This window comes from Xenopus laevis, chromosome 7L (assembly GCF_017654675.1).
Source record: "Xenopus laevis strain J_2021 chromosome 7L, Xenopus_laevis_v10.1, whole genome shotgun sequence".
NCBI lineage: Eukaryota > Metazoa > Chordata > Amphibia > Anura > Pipidae > Xenopus > Xenopus laevis.
Window position 1 is genome coordinate 66252073 of NC_054383.1, and position 17349 is coordinate 66269421.

At 36.9% G+C, this 17349-nt stretch overlaps 2 protein-coding genes across 4 annotated transcripts in view; one reads left to right on the forward strand and one right to left on the reverse strand.

Moving 5' to 3' along the window:
* Positions 1-7601, reverse strand: part of lzic.L (leucine zipper and CTNNBIP1 domain containing L homeolog) — a 12547-nt gene extending 4946 nt beyond the window's left edge. The window contains exons 1-6 of the mRNA XM_018225628.2: positions 7446-7601; positions 5787-5908; positions 3155-3290; positions 1143-1241; positions 949-1044; positions 534-615 (exon numbers count right to left, since the gene is read on the reverse strand). Of these exons, the coding sequence (XP_018081117.1) occupies positions 534-615; positions 949-1044; positions 1143-1241; positions 3155-3290; positions 5787-5887 (514 nt within the window). The 5' untranslated portion in view covers positions 5888-5908; positions 7446-7601. The remainder of the gene's footprint in view (positions 1-533; positions 616-948; positions 1045-1142; positions 1242-3154; positions 3291-5786; positions 5909-7445) is intronic.
* Positions 7529-17349, forward strand: part of nmnat1.L (nicotinamide nucleotide adenylyltransferase 1 L homeolog) — a 24561-nt gene continuing 14740 nt past the window's right edge. The window contains exons 1-2 of one of the 3 annotated variants that reach the window (XM_018224204.2): positions 7529-7641; positions 10941-11085. In XM_018224204.2, coding sequence (XP_018079693.1) covers positions 11009-11085 — 77 coding nt within the window. In that variant the 5' untranslated portion in view covers positions 7529-7641; positions 10941-11008. 3 annotated transcript variants of the gene reach the window in all.

Consider the following 17349-nt stretch of genomic DNA (forward strand, 5'->3'; position numbering starts at 1 on the left):
ATAATTGTGAAGAGCAATTTTAACATTTTAGGAACAGTGAGGTGAGGCTTATGTTAAATTTTAATGTTTATAAAAGTTCCCTTTAACAGTCCAAGACAAAAGATGTGATCCTTCTCTTGAGTGAGTTTGGCAAACCTTTCGCTTAAGCTGGCTGTACACAAAGATTTCTGCTAAGCTTGGCTTCCCAGGTTATAGGCCAAATTGATTTGATCAAATGATTTGGCCCCCAAGACCACAACACCATCACAACAGGGTATATTCATGCCGACTGGGAGAGGACTGCTTTAACAACCTAATGCAGTTTTTTGCCTGATGGTAATTTTCAGATATGTCCAATAAATAATTAGTTGATCCCAGATCAGATATAAGTCAGACAGAATATATCAGATATATGTCAGTGAGCTACCTCTTGATTTGAACCTTTATGGTGTCTATACTCCAAAGTTTATATTTCCTAGCACTGTGTGCTTTTTTCAACAGAAATACATACCAAACGTACTGCTTCTTATGGACAAAAACATTATAGCACTTACCCAAACCTTCTGAGACCTTCTGAAACTGGTTAAAAACAGCCCCTGCATTCTCAGAGAGAAAAGCTTCATCTTCAGGTGAAAGCTTAAAAAAAAAAAACCAATGTAAAAACTCAATGAAATGTTAAAACAAATTCTTCAACAAACGTGAGAAAAAAACAAATGTTGGCAAAAAAACCCTACCTAAAATGAAAAAGCATTAAAACCCTCCTCCTCGCCACTCTTCTTCTTTAAACTTTGGCTTGTTCACCCAGCAATCATGTGGTGAGGGAGGAGGAGAGCAGCCCAAGGTGTGGGGGCCTAGCACGCTCATGTTACACTGCTGCCTATTAATGTCATTTGTGTAAAATATGTTTGGTTTTTGCATTTTCACAACTTACTAAATCATTGGATCCAATCCCCCCCCCATTATAATTACCTTTTCTCCAAGTTTCTGCAATGCAATCAAGATCTCCCCTTTCTGCTGTGTGTATAGATCTCTTCCTAGTTTGCCAACCATTAAATCCCGGTCCAACTAACAGCGAAACAGAAGCAACAAAAAGTATTAAAGTATTTGTTTTACAGAAAATATCAATGTTGTGACTGTAATGATGTAAGATTTTATTATATTACCTCTGCTAAACGTGTTCGAAGCTGCCCCGGCTGTTTTTTAGCAAACATTCTGATCACCTCAGGAGTCTTAAAGGCTTGACTAATAGCGGCCTGTATTGCCTGTACATGAAAACACGGAGCAGAATGACTATTAGTGTAAGATACAGTCAGAACAAGGCATATGTGGCAAGTACATAATTATATATGGAATGTCAAACAACAAAGAGCAAACTCCTATTAATATTATTATTTATATAGTGCCATTGTTCCCTGCACAGCTTTGCAAACTAAAGTGATACAAATACAAGAAATATCAGTTTACATATACAAATATTTCAACAGAATCAAGTCATCGTTACAATTGAATATTGTTAGGAGACAATGAGGGAAGGACCCAGCTCACTACATTTCCATGGTAACAGCATGCTAAAAAAAGAGGGGATATCTTAGTGTGCTGTTTCGTGCTTGGACCACCTCCATCTACTTCATTAAATGTAGATTAAAGGAACAGTAAGACCAAAAGTGGTTAAGAGTAATGACAATACAGATATGGGACCTGTTTTCCATAATGCTCAGGACCTCTGGCATTCCGGATAAAGGATCTTTCTGTAATTTGGATCTCCATACCTCAAGTCAACTAGAAAATCTTATAAACGTCAAATAAACCCAATAGGCTAGTTTTGCCTTCAATAAGGATTAATTATACAGTATCTTAGTTTGGATCATGTACAAGGTACCGTTTTATTATTACAGAGATAAAGGAAATCATTTTTAAAATTGTGGATTATTTGGATAAAATGGAGTCTATGGGACACAGAGCTTTCTGGAAAACGAGTTTCCGGATAATGGATCCCATACCTTTACTGTTGGTAAAACTGGTGTGTTTTCTATAGAAATATACTTATATAAACAAGCTACTGTGTAGCCATGGGGGGCAGCCATTCAAGCACAGGATACACAGTAGATACATTCTGAAGAATGACATTGTATGCTACAAAGTTTATCTGCTGTGTATCCTGTGTCTTTTCTGCTTTGAATGGCTGCCCCCATGGCTACACAGCAGCATGTTTATATAAACTGTTGTAGAGTATCTGAAGCAAACGCACCTGTTGTACCAAAGCAGGGCAGCACTACATTATATTTTCATTACTTCAAAACACTTTCATGTTATAGTGTTACACTTCCTTTAAAGGAACAGTAACATCAAAAAATAAAAGTGTTTTAAAGTAATGAAAATATAATGCAGTGTTGCCCTGCACTGGTAGAACTGCTGTGTTTGCTTAAGAAACACTACTATTGTTTATATATTGTTTATATAAATAAGCTGCTATGTAGCAATGGGGGCAGCCATTCAAAGGAGAAAAGGCTCAGGTTACACAGCATATAGCAAATAAGCTCTGTCTGTCTAATGATGTTATCTTTTATCCATTAGTTAACCTGTGCCGTATAGCCGTTTTTCAATTTCCGTCATTGCTCCACAGCAGCTTGTTTATATGAACTATAGTAGTGTTTCTGAAGCAAACAGAACAGTTTTACCAGTGCAGGGCAACACTACATGATATTTTCATTAATTTAAAACACTTTTATTTTTTGACGTTACTGTTCCTTTAAGTGTGCATCGCTCAGGGTGTGTGTATTTTTAGATAAGTGTTAGGAATAATCACCAGATTCCTTTGCCATATATTATGACAAAATTACACTGATCAAGATTTGCTTGCATTCTACCTTCTACATATACAGTGCTTTAGGAGGAAGGAGGAGTTTCCTGACTGTTGGTGAATTACAAAGAGATGGTTTGGTTCTGGGCAGGGACCAAGCACTTATTTGTAACAGACACTTTACCATAGAGGATCTATCAGGAACACCAATACAGGTGTAAGTTTATAAATAAAAAATAATTTTTAGTAAAATTTAAATTGAGCACTATGTATTATTCATCACTCACTACACTATAAGAGCGATTTCCAAAAAAATCTGCAGTATGTTCCCTTTTAGTGTTTCCTGTTAAAATTTAAAAAAAAAAAAAATCTCACCAGCTGCATCCCGCCCAACTCATCTATCAGAGTCATGTTACCGGACATGATTTTCTTTAACGAATCGTTAAATTCGCTTAGCTGCTCCAGTGTTTCCTTCTTAGTTTCTTCATACTCATCACCATCTAGCTCATCTCTGAAAAATAATAACCATTTCTTTTAACTGTTTATATTCTGCCTCTGCCACCAAAAAGGCAGAGTTGTGGTCAAATTAAAGATTCTACAGCTCAATTAATAGTGTTTTGTGCTCGGTTATTCATTATAATTAATTCATGTTTACACCAGTGAAAGCACAAAAAAGATGTTTGTGAACAGAGGTACAGTTTATTATAGGGATATCCTTGCATTTTAAAAATGGTATTTTGTAATTTCTTGGCATCGGTATGTTCAAACGGTATTGCATATCAGTGTTTGGTCACCAACTGATCCATAAATGGCGGTGGTTTATGTCGTTTACAAAAGAAATTTAACATCTTCACCAGTAAAGCAGTTGTGAAAGCTTTATTTTAAAACAAAACTTTTCAACTAAGCAGTCCTCAAAAATGGCACTGGAACAAGCTGAGATCCCAAAGACCCCTGGGAAATCCTTAAGATGGTGGGATGGCACACAGAGAAAAAGTACCCAGGGCAGACACATTTGCCAAAAGGAACATCCCATGCATTCTGGTTAGGGAAAAATACATGTACTGCATGCTTGGTCTCCAGGGTTCAGACTTGGTACATGTGCAGCTGTGACATCTAGCATTCTAGGGCACACACATATGTGAAAAGTATCTTGGCTCTGCATATGTGTCAGGACATATGTTTATCCATGTGACCTGATATGCCAAGGCATACATCCCCATGTCACGGCACATGTAAAAGCACATCTTAAAACTGACCTATAACATGTGGGAAATAAATGCATTTAAAGGTCTAGTCCAATAGTGTTATAATATTGTCTAAACCGTATTATTGACAAAAAATCTTTAAAATTCCAACAGGAAACATGGAACAATACACTTGAGAAAATACAAAAAGACGGCTTACACTCCCCTAAGTGGGTAGTCACATTGGCAGCAATGCAAAGGTATTTTCTGGCACTGTTGCTGGTAGGAAATTCATCATTCTAATGATCAAAAGCAAACTAAATTAACATTTATGTCCCCCTTCAAGTCGTTGGATATGGGTTATCGAGATGTAAAGCAGGAAGCTGTGCTCTTGAACACAAACTTTTGTACCCAGGGTATATGCTGCGGTGAAGGGGAAAGTGTGGTTTCGGTTTGAGTAGTAAACGCTGGAGCCAATTACTGTGAATGTATCACACCACCATTAACAATTAAAATTAAGTGAATCTGAGCGATGTGCCAACGGAATTGTGTGACTACCACTTTGTCCTCTCCGAAGTGAGTTGTGGCCTAATCCCTATTGCTAAGCCTATGGCAATCGCAAACCCTTTTATAGGCAAATGTAACCGGTGGTTCTTCAATATATAAATAAATTAGGTTCGCATCTTCCGGATTGATGCTTCCTATTAACATCCCACCACCTCAAACCATCACACCCCCTTCATTTTCCACTCGCCCACCTCCCCCGGCTGCATCAAGAAGTAGAAAAAGTTTAAACTAAGAGCTCTGCGCCTGACAAGCGTTTCGCCTGTGAAGGCTTTGTCAGAGGTAAGATGGTGGTGAAATCTCGCAATCGTTACACGATTGCGTGTTTAGCCATTGGTTGGAAATAGTCATGTGACAGCTCTATACACTGATGTCACAGAATCAATGCGGAGACATACAGAATAAGGCATTCACATTATTGATGCGTCATATCTCCAATAGATATTTCAAGGCATCCAACTACAGCATCAATTACATATATTGGACAAGCATTTATATTTCAAATAATTAACCTATTTATTCACCAATATATGTTTTTTATGGTACTGTATATGAAATGTACACAGAAAGAAAGCATAAAGAAATTGTCAGGTCAATGGAGAGGGTGGGGGAGCAAATAAATAACTAATTGGAAGAGAGTGTTGATAAAAAGTAAAAGGGAAAAATAAAAAAACAACACAAGCATAAGGACCTGGAGCAATGAGAAAGCAGAAGCAGCAGTATAAAGGAGGGAGGGAAGAACTATTTTGGGAAGTAAAGGAAAAATGGCAAGCAGAGGAGACCTTGAAAAAGAAGGAGATATCAGAGGGGAAGCAGTAGAGAAAAAGATGGGATGAAGAAAGGAAGAGCAAAAGACGAGTGAAAGGGATTAAGGAATGTAGAGAGGGAAAAAGAAATGCATTGTAAAGTACAAAATAAATATTTTGATGGAACGAAATGGCAAAAACATGGAAAAGAAGATCATAACAAGGTTTGAGAAAGAATGCAAATAACAAAAAAGGATTGAATGAAAAATACAACACGGGTATAGGAGGAGGCAGGGGAAGACATGAGATAGTGAGAAGCACGGCCCTCAAGAAAAGAGAACAACAAAAGAAAAGAAATTAAATAAATGATGTCAATATAGAAGAGTAGTATAGATTTAATGTTCATGTATAGTGTATGGTTATCTCATTGTATATTGCCATGGATAGCTTCTGTGTTTTAGGAAATCACACTGTGTAAGCAGCCATTACTAGTTCAGTGTAAGCCTCTTTTACCTGCATTCTTCTAGGTCTTGAAGTTGTTGCATTAACCGGTCCAATTGCTCTTCTAAATTCTGTCTCAGTTTGATAGTTTCTGTTTTCCCTCTGGAGGCCATTACATATATTCACAACAAATGCTTTAAAAAAAAAAAAAATATATGAGAAGAATTTATACAATAATTGAACTCTGAAAGTGCCCTGGACAACCATAAGTTCCTTCATTCTAAGGAAGATTGACAGTGTCATAATGCATATTACTGACTGGAAATTATGCATATTGTAAACATGTGTATGGTCACAGTTATCCACACTGCTGCTATAAAATGATTGCGGAAAGATCCATAGATTTTAATTTTAATTAGAAATGAATTCTGATCCCCACATAGTCTTCCCTGCTCATCTGTCTTATTTCGATTACACAGCCAATTAGCACAATTTAATCATAAAGCCTTGATATGCCCTATTTGCCTGGTAAATGTCTGAAATAACTTTTAACTTCTCATCTGCTTTTCCTGCCTTCTGGTGCTCTGGCTCATATCCACAATCTTGCAGCTAATGATGCTGTTACACATGCAAGAGTCCTGGGTGTTAGGGCAAGGCCAGACGTAAATACGCCACTGAAACCACATGCGACCGTCAACATGTGTTTTTCAGCATGTAGGCTTATTTTCCCAGCATGCACTTCTCATTGTTCTCATTGAGAATTTGGACGCCATATTTAAAATACGCTGCGTATTTGTGTAAGTGTGGTTTCAAATGTGCAGTTCCCATAGAGTCTATTGTTCTGATTGTTTCCTGACGTATTGGCGTTTCTGCTAAAAAACGCCAATACTGGCGTCCTGTGGTGGATTTCGGCTTGCAAGCGCCCTGTGTGAATTGCCATAGTGCGTTTTCCATTACTTTCAGTGGTAGTGCAGTTTATGTGTATTTACACCTGGCTGTTCTTTTTTTAAAAACGCAACGTAAAAACACTGCAAAAACGCCACGTCTGGCCTTGCCCTTAGTCAGTCACAACACAAGTAGCCAGTGGAACAGCTTGGGAAATAAAACACAACTTCAAACTTCCACAAGGCATCTTTGAATAGAAAAGATCACGCATTAGTAAGCTTAAAAGGGGAGGCTAAGTTAGGTATAGCATTCCCCCAAGAGACATCTGGGCCACAAAATCATAAACAATTCCTGTATAGTGTCCACAATTTGTATTTTATGTTGGAAATATCAAAAGGAACTTTTATAAATCTATGGACCAACTGTACAGTTTAAAAGGAAGCCGGGAAGGGCATGCTTAATTATATCAAACATTTGAGCTAGATGGTTCCCCCCCCCTGCAATCATCTTATTGATTCCTTCCTGAAAAAAGATCTTTAGGGAGGGACTAACTTTTGTCAGACCATTCATGCAGCACAAATTCTCCAAAAATGTTAAATTACATATACCGTGTTGGCAGCAGAGGGAAAAAAAGAATTAACAACTTTCATACATAATAAAAGCAATTGAATTGGAATTGAATTGGAATAGATTTTATTAAAATTCCCTTACAGATAGCATATTCATCTATAAAGCAATACTTCGTATAATTGGTAGACCTCTCGTATGCATAAACACTGGTTATCGTGTAAGTTTTTATTTACACTATGTTAACGTGTCATGAAACAGAGAGGGAAAAAAACATACCGCCCAACTAGGAAACTCCCGATTTTCTTCACAAACCCCACAGTCCCTTATTGCTGCTAAAACGTCCCGCAACACCATTTATGTGCAGCTTCCAGCCTGACAGCTAAACCCCTCGCGAGACTAGCGTCAAGACGAAATACGTCGTGACGCCATCATCTCGCGAGATGAAATTTGTGGTGTCGGGATTAGCAAACAGGTAGGAGATGAGTTCCTTATGAACGAGGCACTCGGGAAAAGTACTTGTTAAAATATGGCACTCAGTAGAAGCGTGTCACTGATATTAATTGTACTGATTTAAGATGTAACTGGTAGTGGCTTAAAATGGGAAGTATCTCGTCCAACCATCTTGTAGTTTGCCCAAAGTAAGTACAAGTGGGGGAAATAACTATTAAAACAAAAATATTTGAATGCGTGGTGTGCTATCATCTGTAAAATTAGCTACAGAAGGCAAACACTAGAGAAGCAATTTAGGGTAATGTAAAAATATGTGTTTTAGGACTTCTAATGTCACAGTTTTGCTTGTGAGTGCAGCACTTTAAAGGTTATAAAGGAAGTATAGAGTAATAGAGCCATTGAGTGGAGTTCAGTGGAGTTGGGTAAACATATTAAAGGAACAGTAACAACAAAAAAAGTGAAAGTGTTTTAAAGTAATAAAAATATAATGTAGTGTTGCCCTGTACTGGTAAAACTGCTGTATTTGCTTCAGAAATACTACTATTGTTTATATAGATAAGCTGCTGTTAAGCAGTGGGGGCAGCCATTTAAAGGAGAAAATACTCAAGTTACACAGCAGCTAAGCTCTGTAGAACATAATGGTGTTATCTGTTATCCACTATTTAACCTGTGCCATATAGCTTTTTTTCAATTTCCGCCATTGCTACACATATGTTTATATGAACTATACTAGTGTTTCTGAAGTAAACAGATCCATTTTACCAGTGCAGGGCAACAGTACATGATATTTTCATTACTTTAAAACACTTGTTTTCGGTGTTACTGATCCTTTAATTCAATAGTGGAGCAATTGTGAACATTTTGTCTCCCTATGTGGATTTCCATTGCATATTGTGATGTAGCTCTTGGTATTTTCTTTGCAATATAGTCTGATTATATTTATAAAGAGGACCTGTTGCCCAGAAACAAAAATCTGTATAATAAAAGTCAAATTAAACATGAAATCCAATTTCTATTTTTTATTAAAGCATTCATAGCTGTTGTAATCTCATTTAAAAATCTCAGCTGTCAATCAAATATTGTCTGCCCCTTCACCACACATTGCCACGTTCTCTTCACTATTTAATTGTGTAGCCAGCGCATGGGGATGGACATCGGGTCCCCCATTCTGGTGCACAAACAAGATTCTGAGATGATGCAAGGCTTACCTTAAAGGGGTTGTTCACCTTCCAAACACTTTTTTCAGTTGTTTTCAGATTGTTCCCTAGAAATAAAGACTTTTTTCAATTACTCTCCATGACTTAGTTTTTACTGTTTTTCTAAAATCTAAGTTTAAAGTTGAATGTCCCTGTCTCTGGTGTTCTGGCAGCTCAGTAATTCAGGTGCAGACTGAAAACTGTTACAATTTTGCAACATTTAGTATTAGTGTCTATTTAGTATCTGGAGTATTAGTAACTATTGTAGCAATTCCAACAGCTGCCTGTAATGAAACCCAGGGATTCTGCTCAGCAGGGACAAAGATAAGAAATGTATCAATTTAGAACAGTTTAAAGGGTCGGCGACCCCCCCCTCCAAGAGCTGCTTTAAAAGGTGAAAAATTACACTTAACAATTCAATTTTAGTAAAATGGTGACACATAGAAAACAGAATGTAATTGGAAAAACTTATTTCTGGTGATCTACCTGAAAACAACTAGTTGTTTCAAGATGAACAACCCCTTTAATAGCAGTGTCCACAAAATGGCTCCTGCTTGCTTGCTGTAATTATGAATTCTCAGACTGAAGGAAACAAGATTCAAATAATTTATATTGTGTAATTAACGTTCATTTTGCTCGACTAATGTGATAAAATAGGATTTTGAATAATATTTTTGGGTGACGGGTCCCCTTTAAAGGACATTAGTAGGCATATTTATCAAAGGTCGAAGTTAAAAAAAAAAACTTCGAATTCAAAAAGACCAATCGGTTGGAGGTCGAAGTTTTTTGGAGTCGAAATGGCCGGAATTCGGCCTACTTCGAATCGTACAATCATACTTCGATCAAAGTTTTTTTTTTAACTTCGTGCCTCCTTCGATCTCCCAAACTCCCCCAATTGCCTCCATACAGGTTCTAGGAGGTCCCCCACGGCCTGTACCTCCTGGGCCCCCCTGCAGCCACAGGGTCTGCTTCCTCTGTAGTTACGCCCCTGGGCAAATGGTCAAAGTTTTAAAGGGACAGTACTTCAAAAAAATTCGAATTTTGAAGTTTTTCAAATTTGAATCGAAGTTGGACTATTCCCTAGTCGAAGTACCCAAAAATTACTTTGAAATTCAACGTTTTTTAATTTTGAACCTTCACTTCGACCTTTGATAAATCTGCCCCTAGGTGCCCTGATTAATTAAACGTGGGTGAAGATTTTCACACACAAGCACTGAATTTTCTGAATAGTTTTCATTCACAGGACACCTAACTGAAAACTTTTCAGGGTTAGCAAATGAGTACATTTATTTTACATAGTTTTGGGAGTGGTGAAAGGTGTACAGGGGTGCTTTGACAGCTACTGTTCTCTGCCAGATGGTAGTGCCAGTCAAAATAACCTGTGTGCTTTTTTTGTCATGTTGTGAAATCAGCCACAGGCATTCAGAGAAGTAGTGTAATAAATGTTAATGAACCTTTCCGAATAAACGTATTTGATTCTACTTTTTCCCATTAGGCACAGACAGTGATCCTGAATGTTTATCTAGAATCCCTTCCATTGCATGTCATAAAGAAATATTTATTTTTGTTTCCTAAAAGATATATATATATTTTTACGAGAAAGAAATAGGCAAGACTAGTCAGAAAATAGCCAGCACAAAAAGTGCCAATAACCATTTCAGCAATTAAAGTAAATGTTTATATTACTATACATATGCATTGTTTTTAGGCATATGTAAAGAATTTGTTTTCTGGTATTATCCCTCTAACCCATTGTGTACCCAAGTTTCTTCCGATCACAACTCGTAACTTGGAAATGTAGAATTTCCAGAGCTAACATTCTGTAACTTGAGATTTATGGCAAATATAAGGTTAACAAAGAGATAAATATTAGTGGGCATAAAAGCAGGAAATAATTTTTTCAGATATGGTTGGTGGTTACCAGACTGAAAAGCAGTTTCTGACCTTGGTTATGAAGCAGCCACAATTCTTATTGGTAAATTATAGTAGCTGTTCAGATTGGCCAGCTACAGACTGTTAAATAATATTTAGAGGGGGATACATAATGGAGCACCTTTACATTTGTGTACTATAATTGGAGGCAATTGGAGGCAGTGGTAAATATATGACTTTTGCATTAAACCAGGATGAAAACATCTGAATTTATTAAGGTGAAAAGAAACTGAAAGAAGGACATTTTATTCTGGTCCGTCAATGAGGAAAATTAAGCAGTGGGGATTCTGTTTAAACGTCTGGAAGTTCTGCAGGTGCACCATCTCCTTGTCATCCAGGTATGCTGATGTTTGCTTTGTGAATACAATAACTGGTGGCTGATTAACATCTATTAGCTCCAAAGCAGAAAGGAGGCAAACAATTTACTGATCTGTTCACTGTATCAAGTTTTTCATTACCTCTTTTCTGTTCTTGGGGGTAATGTTAACCAGGCATGTGTCCCAAGAGCAGATCAAGGACAGTACATATACGTTATGATTGTTCTTATTTAAATACTATTCAAGCCTTTATTTTTAATGTATGTTGCATATGGATATTTGACAAATTTGCATGTAAGTGAAGAGATCCATAACAACATGCAGGCCTTAATGGCGGCTATCAAGGCATTCTCTAGCTGCAACTGAAATTGGAGGGAAGTTGCATAGAACAGTGCTATCAATACAAGATGGGCTGCTTGATAATGACTTTTCAGGTTAGGGAGGGCCAGTTCTCCATACTTAACCAGAGTAGCTTTAGACACTTGAGTGAAACTATAATTTTTCTTCTGCTAATCTTTACAAGTGATAGAGATTTTTAGTGCACGAAAAATATTCTTCAGTATGGGTAGAATAGCTTTCTTAATAAGACTGACAGCTTAAACAAGAGATCTTGCAAAGAGAATGGTAATAGCATAAAAAAAAAAAGATGGAGATATATCAAATGGGACTTCTGCAAGCTGCAGCAAGATGTTATTGGATTAACTTGACTGTGGTGAGAGAAATTGCCATTTAACACATTTTGTTGTCATTTGGCCTGAAGTATCACCAAACAGTTGAGAAAGGGATTTAGTAAAATTAAATACAAGATCATACACAAAGAGATATACTTTATATTGTAAAGCTGTTTTTTGTTGTTTAAACACAATTGTACAAATAAATCTTGGCACTTATTAATAAAAAAATAGGAAGGCTTCAGAGTATGGCAAGTTCCTTATTTATTAAAAGAAACTTTGGCATTTTGCTTCTTGTTGATCCTAATTTACCAACATTTGATCTAACAATTGCCAAGAGAACTACCTTACCCCTTGAGTGCAGTTTGGGTCTACGGAATCCTACAGATAGAAAAGCTGAGGCAGATTCAGTTATTCAATGGTTCTTCATAGTTTATAAACCGTTTCTTCATAAATATGCCCTAAAACTAGATGTTTTTCATCAGATAACTAGAATTGTATCCCTTTACTGGTGGCTAAATGGAGAAATATTGGAGGAGAAGGTGCTCTTTTCTTTCCTCCCCTAACCCTTATAATTACCAGACCAGGCAAACTGCACATTCAGGAAGCCTTTCAAAACAGTGTTGTTGGGAAAGAAGTTTATATTTTCTTTTAGCAATCTTTTTAGAATTCAAGCCAGTCTGGAGAACTCTTCTGATATTTAAGGACCATGTTAAATGAACAGGGTTGTTGTACACACTGACAATAATATGACATCCTTTTACTTAAAATATGGAGGTTCAAAGACATAATCAGGTCTGTAAATATTTCAGCAGTATAATGAAATTTTAATTAAGAGGTTTTTCTTGGTCAGCATTGGAGTGTTCCAGAAATCAGCATCATTGCTTCCAGGAGAAAACTTCAAAAATGTTCTTTGTTGGTTTGCTGCTTACTGCATAAGCAATGTGTAAAGAGAAATCTGTGCTTCTATTGCACTGATTTTTGTATATCTTAATTAGTGCTTTACCAATAAATTTGTTCCAAATTTGTGATTTTTCTGACTGGCTTTTAAAAACATGCCCATAGCAGAAAATATACTTATTATAAGATTTGTTAAACTCATCTTAAGTTTTAGACTGAGGTCTTGATTACTGCTTATCAATTGGGAATCTTGATTTTGTCTTTAGAACTTTGCAAAGATCTCTGCTCTGTAAGGTTTTTGGTGAATTAAGGGAGCCTTATTTTCAAATAATACAAGATGCTATGATTCTAAAACTTGATCCTGTCATCAAAGCCCAAAGAATAAGCAAGAATATATTCTTATGCAGATATGAAAGGATGCATCCTTTTATATCTGTACAACTTTTTAACAGTTTAGAGCTTTATCGGATGATGCTTAATTTTGACTTCTCCTTGTCATTTCTGCTTTTGCGATTGATGGAAAGTGAATTCACAGTAAGTGTGAATCCATGATTTTGTGTGTGTGTATGAAACCCAGTATCCATACACATACCCCTCCATACCCTCATATAAATGATATAGTTCCAGCTGTGGTGCACTTCAGTCAAGCGTTCTCTTCATGCCTGGGTGCTGTCAAATATATTGTAGTAGTTCCCCAAGATTGATGCACTCCAGGACCTCAAAATGCAGTTTAGAAAAGAAAATTTATTGTCAACGTTTCGGTCCCGTTCTGGGCCTTTCTTAGTATATATATATATATATATATATATATATATATATATATATATATATATATATATATATATATATATATATATATATATATATATATATATATATATATATATATATATATATATATATATATATATATATATATATATACTAACTATAGAATTTAGTATCATAATAGCCTGTCCAAGAAATCATCCAAGCCACTCACATCATCACCCGGCAGGGCATTCCACAACCTCACAGTCCTCACTGTGAAGAACCATCTATGTTGCTTAAAATGGAAGTTATTTTTCTGTAGTCTGAAGGGGTGGCCTATGGTGTGGTGATCCTCTTTATGGGTAAAAAGGTCCCTTGCTATTTATAATGTCCTCTAATGTACTTGTAATGTGTAATCATGTCCCCTCGCAAGCGCCTTTTTCAGAGAAAATAACCCCAACCTTGACAGTCTACCATCATCATTTTAAATCTTCCATTCCTCTAAGCAGTTTGGTTGCACGACTCTGCACTCTCTCTCCAGCTCATTTATATCCCACTTAAGGACTGGAGCCCAAAACTGCACTGCATACTCTAGATGAGGCCTCACCAGTGACCTATAAAGAGGTATAATTATGTTTTCATCCCTTTAGTTTATGACATTTTTTATGCAAGACTACTTTTTTTTTTGCTTTAGTGGCCACAGAATGACACTGCCCAGAATTAGACAAGTTGTTTTGTTATCTACAAAAACCCTAGATCCTTCTCAGTTAAGGAAACTCCCAACACACTGCCATTTAGTGTATAACTTGCATTTATATTATTTTTGCCAAAGTGCATAACATTGCATTTATCAACTATGAAACTCATTTTCCAGTTTGCCGCCCAGTTTCCCAACTTAGACAAATCACTCTGCAAAGTGGCAGCATCCTGCATGGAACCTATAGTTCTGCACAATTTTGTATCATCAGCAAAAATAGAAACAGTACTTTTAACGCCCTCCTCCAGGTCATTAATAGGCAAGTTAAAAAGCAAAGCCCCGAGTACAGAGCCCTGTGGAACTCCACTAACAACACTAGTCCAATTAGAAAATGTTTCATTTACCACCACTCTTTGTAATCTATCCAGGTACAAATACTATGTTCCAGGCTAACATTCCTTAATTAAACCAGTAATCTTCTGTGTGGCAAATGCTTTAGCAAAGCCTAAGTCTAGCAAGATCTATTACGCATAAAGCCATGCTGGCACATAATGATATTATTATAATTTGCTATGAAGTCCAGTATCTTATCCTTTCTTAACCCTTTGAAAAGCTTTCCTACCACTGATGTCAGACTAACTGGTCTATAATTTTGAGAACAGGATCCTGTACCATCGCACCATGCCAGGCCTAAATGAATCCTGAAAAATTAAGTAAAGAGGTTTGGCAATCACAGAGCTAAGCTTTTTAAGTACCATGGAATGAATACCATCAGGTCCCGGACCTTTGTTTATCTTAACATGTTCTAGTCTCTTTTGAATTTTCTCATGTGTAAACCATGCATCATTAGTCGTATTACTAGAATTGGGACTATTAAGAAGGAAACTTTCATTAACTCGTTCCTCATTTGTGTAGATAAAACGAAAAATAACAGTTCAGAATCTTAGCTTTTTTCTGTTCTCATCAACCGGCTGACCCCCCCCCCCCCTGATAATAACGGTCCCACCCCTTCAGGCCCGGATTTGTGGAGAGGCCACCAAGGCCTGTGCCTAGGGCTGCAGGATTTTAGGGGGCGGCATGCTGCCCAACCACACCCACATTGGTTCAGAGACACTGGGGATGCACAGGAGATATAATAGTTGTTTACATTTTCTGTGCGCCAATCCCCATTGCTCTGGTCCCGATGATGAAAAATTTAGCGAATAAAAGGGAGGGCACGGGGGTGACAAACGATAGTGGGCCTAGGGGCGCTCGCTATATAAATCCGACCCTGCACCCCTTCCTGCTTCATTTTTTTTAGTATTTACATATTTAAAAAATTGTGGATTATTTTTACTGCTTGCTGCAGTACCCTTTTTCATATTGATTTAAGCTTGTCTGATAGCTTTTTTGCATGATGTATTGGCCTCCTTATTTACAAGTGTAATCCCAGTGTGCAAAGTGCAAGTTTGAGTGTAATTGCCATATTTCTTACCAACAATGCAGCAAATAGCAGCTTTAGAGGCAAGTACCTTTAATAAATTAATTTTTTTGGTGCAATTCCTGTGTATATTTTGCACGACAGCAGTCATAAATGATTCCTTATGCTGCAAATTAAGTAGTAGGGTTGTTCACACCAGTAACCTTTTTACAGCCTTCTTTACTAAGCTTTAGACAGAAAAAAAGTATAGATTCATTTAATTTTGTACAAAATGCAGAAAATTTGTAAAATTTGTAGGTATTCACCTAAATCCCAGATTTGCAAAAGAAATTCGGATGCACACCTGTTAATTGCAATTGTGTCCAAACGGTGATTTGAAGCCCAAAGTAAACATCACAAAGGGGCAACGTTTCGGACCCCTCTGGGTCCTTTATCAGGCTTGATAAAGGACCCAGGGGGGTCTGAAACGTTGCCCCTTTGTGATGTATACTTTGGGCTTCAAATAAATCACCGTTTGGACACAATTGCAATTAACTGGTGTGCATCCGAATTTCTTTTGCAATTTACCCTATGACCCTTATGTGAGGGAAGGGTCTTCCGGATAAGCACCCTACACTTACAACAAGTGTGTTGGGATCAGGTTGAGCTCTCCATGTTCGTGCATTGTACTAAATCCCAGATTTGGCCAAATCTGAGCTGTTTTTGCAGGATTCAGATTTGGATGAATTTGAGTACCTGGCAGAACCAAATCTAAACCCTAATTATCAACTGTTGATTATCATTTGACTTTAGATTAGAATTTAGACCAGTCTTAATTTGCATGTGCAAGTTAGGGTTTGGATTTGTTTGAAACCCTTGTGGTTTATTCAGCCAAATCCTTAAAGTTGATTTGGTACGTTCCTGACAATTTCACATGTTTGAACACCGAGTCCAACATAGCTTCCCAAAATTTTAGTGCAATTTTCCAATGATATCAGTGATGCAAAAACGAGTCTTGTTTATTATATTACATGCACATGTTGGCAAGGACCTATAAGCACTGTATTTCCTACCTTATTTCTCACTCGACAGAGGTGGTACAGCTGGCAGATTGAGGCAAAGCACAATACAGAAGAATGCAAGTATGGCCAGACACGTTGTGTATGCTAATTTTAAGAGGGCAAAGCTGTGTCCACTTAATTGCCTAGTACTGCCATACAATTATATATGGTTTTATCTTGACCAAATCAGGCATTCTTTAGAGGAACGCTGGAGGTGAACTTTAACACAATTCCTGTTACAAGCAGTTAAAGCAATTATATAAAGAAAATGGAAGCAAGACAATCACTCTACAATATACTATACGATCTAATATGCGGAATGGAGGCCTAGGGATTTTCAAATAAGGGATCTTTCTGTAATTTGAATCACAATATCATAAGGGGGGGATTTATCACCATTCAAATTACATTTTTTGGTGTGATTAAACTTTTTTGTGCTAAAACATCTGGGTTCAAATTATGAATTGAAAAATGCAAATGTATGATATCATTAAGCTCAAATGTGTGTGTATATATATATATATATATATATATATATATATGTATATATATATATATATATATATATATGTATATATATATATATATATATATATATATATATATATATATATATATATATATACCGCCTCTCCCTAAAAAGCATTATCCCTTCCCTTTGCTGAACTGTTTTTCTATTTTTAAAGGAGAAGGAATATCATTTTACAATTGGGGTGCCACCCCCAAGGGACTATTTATACTTACCTGACACCGGGCGGGTGCTCCAATCAGCAGAAAACCGCATCTAGTGGGCACCATGGAGAGATC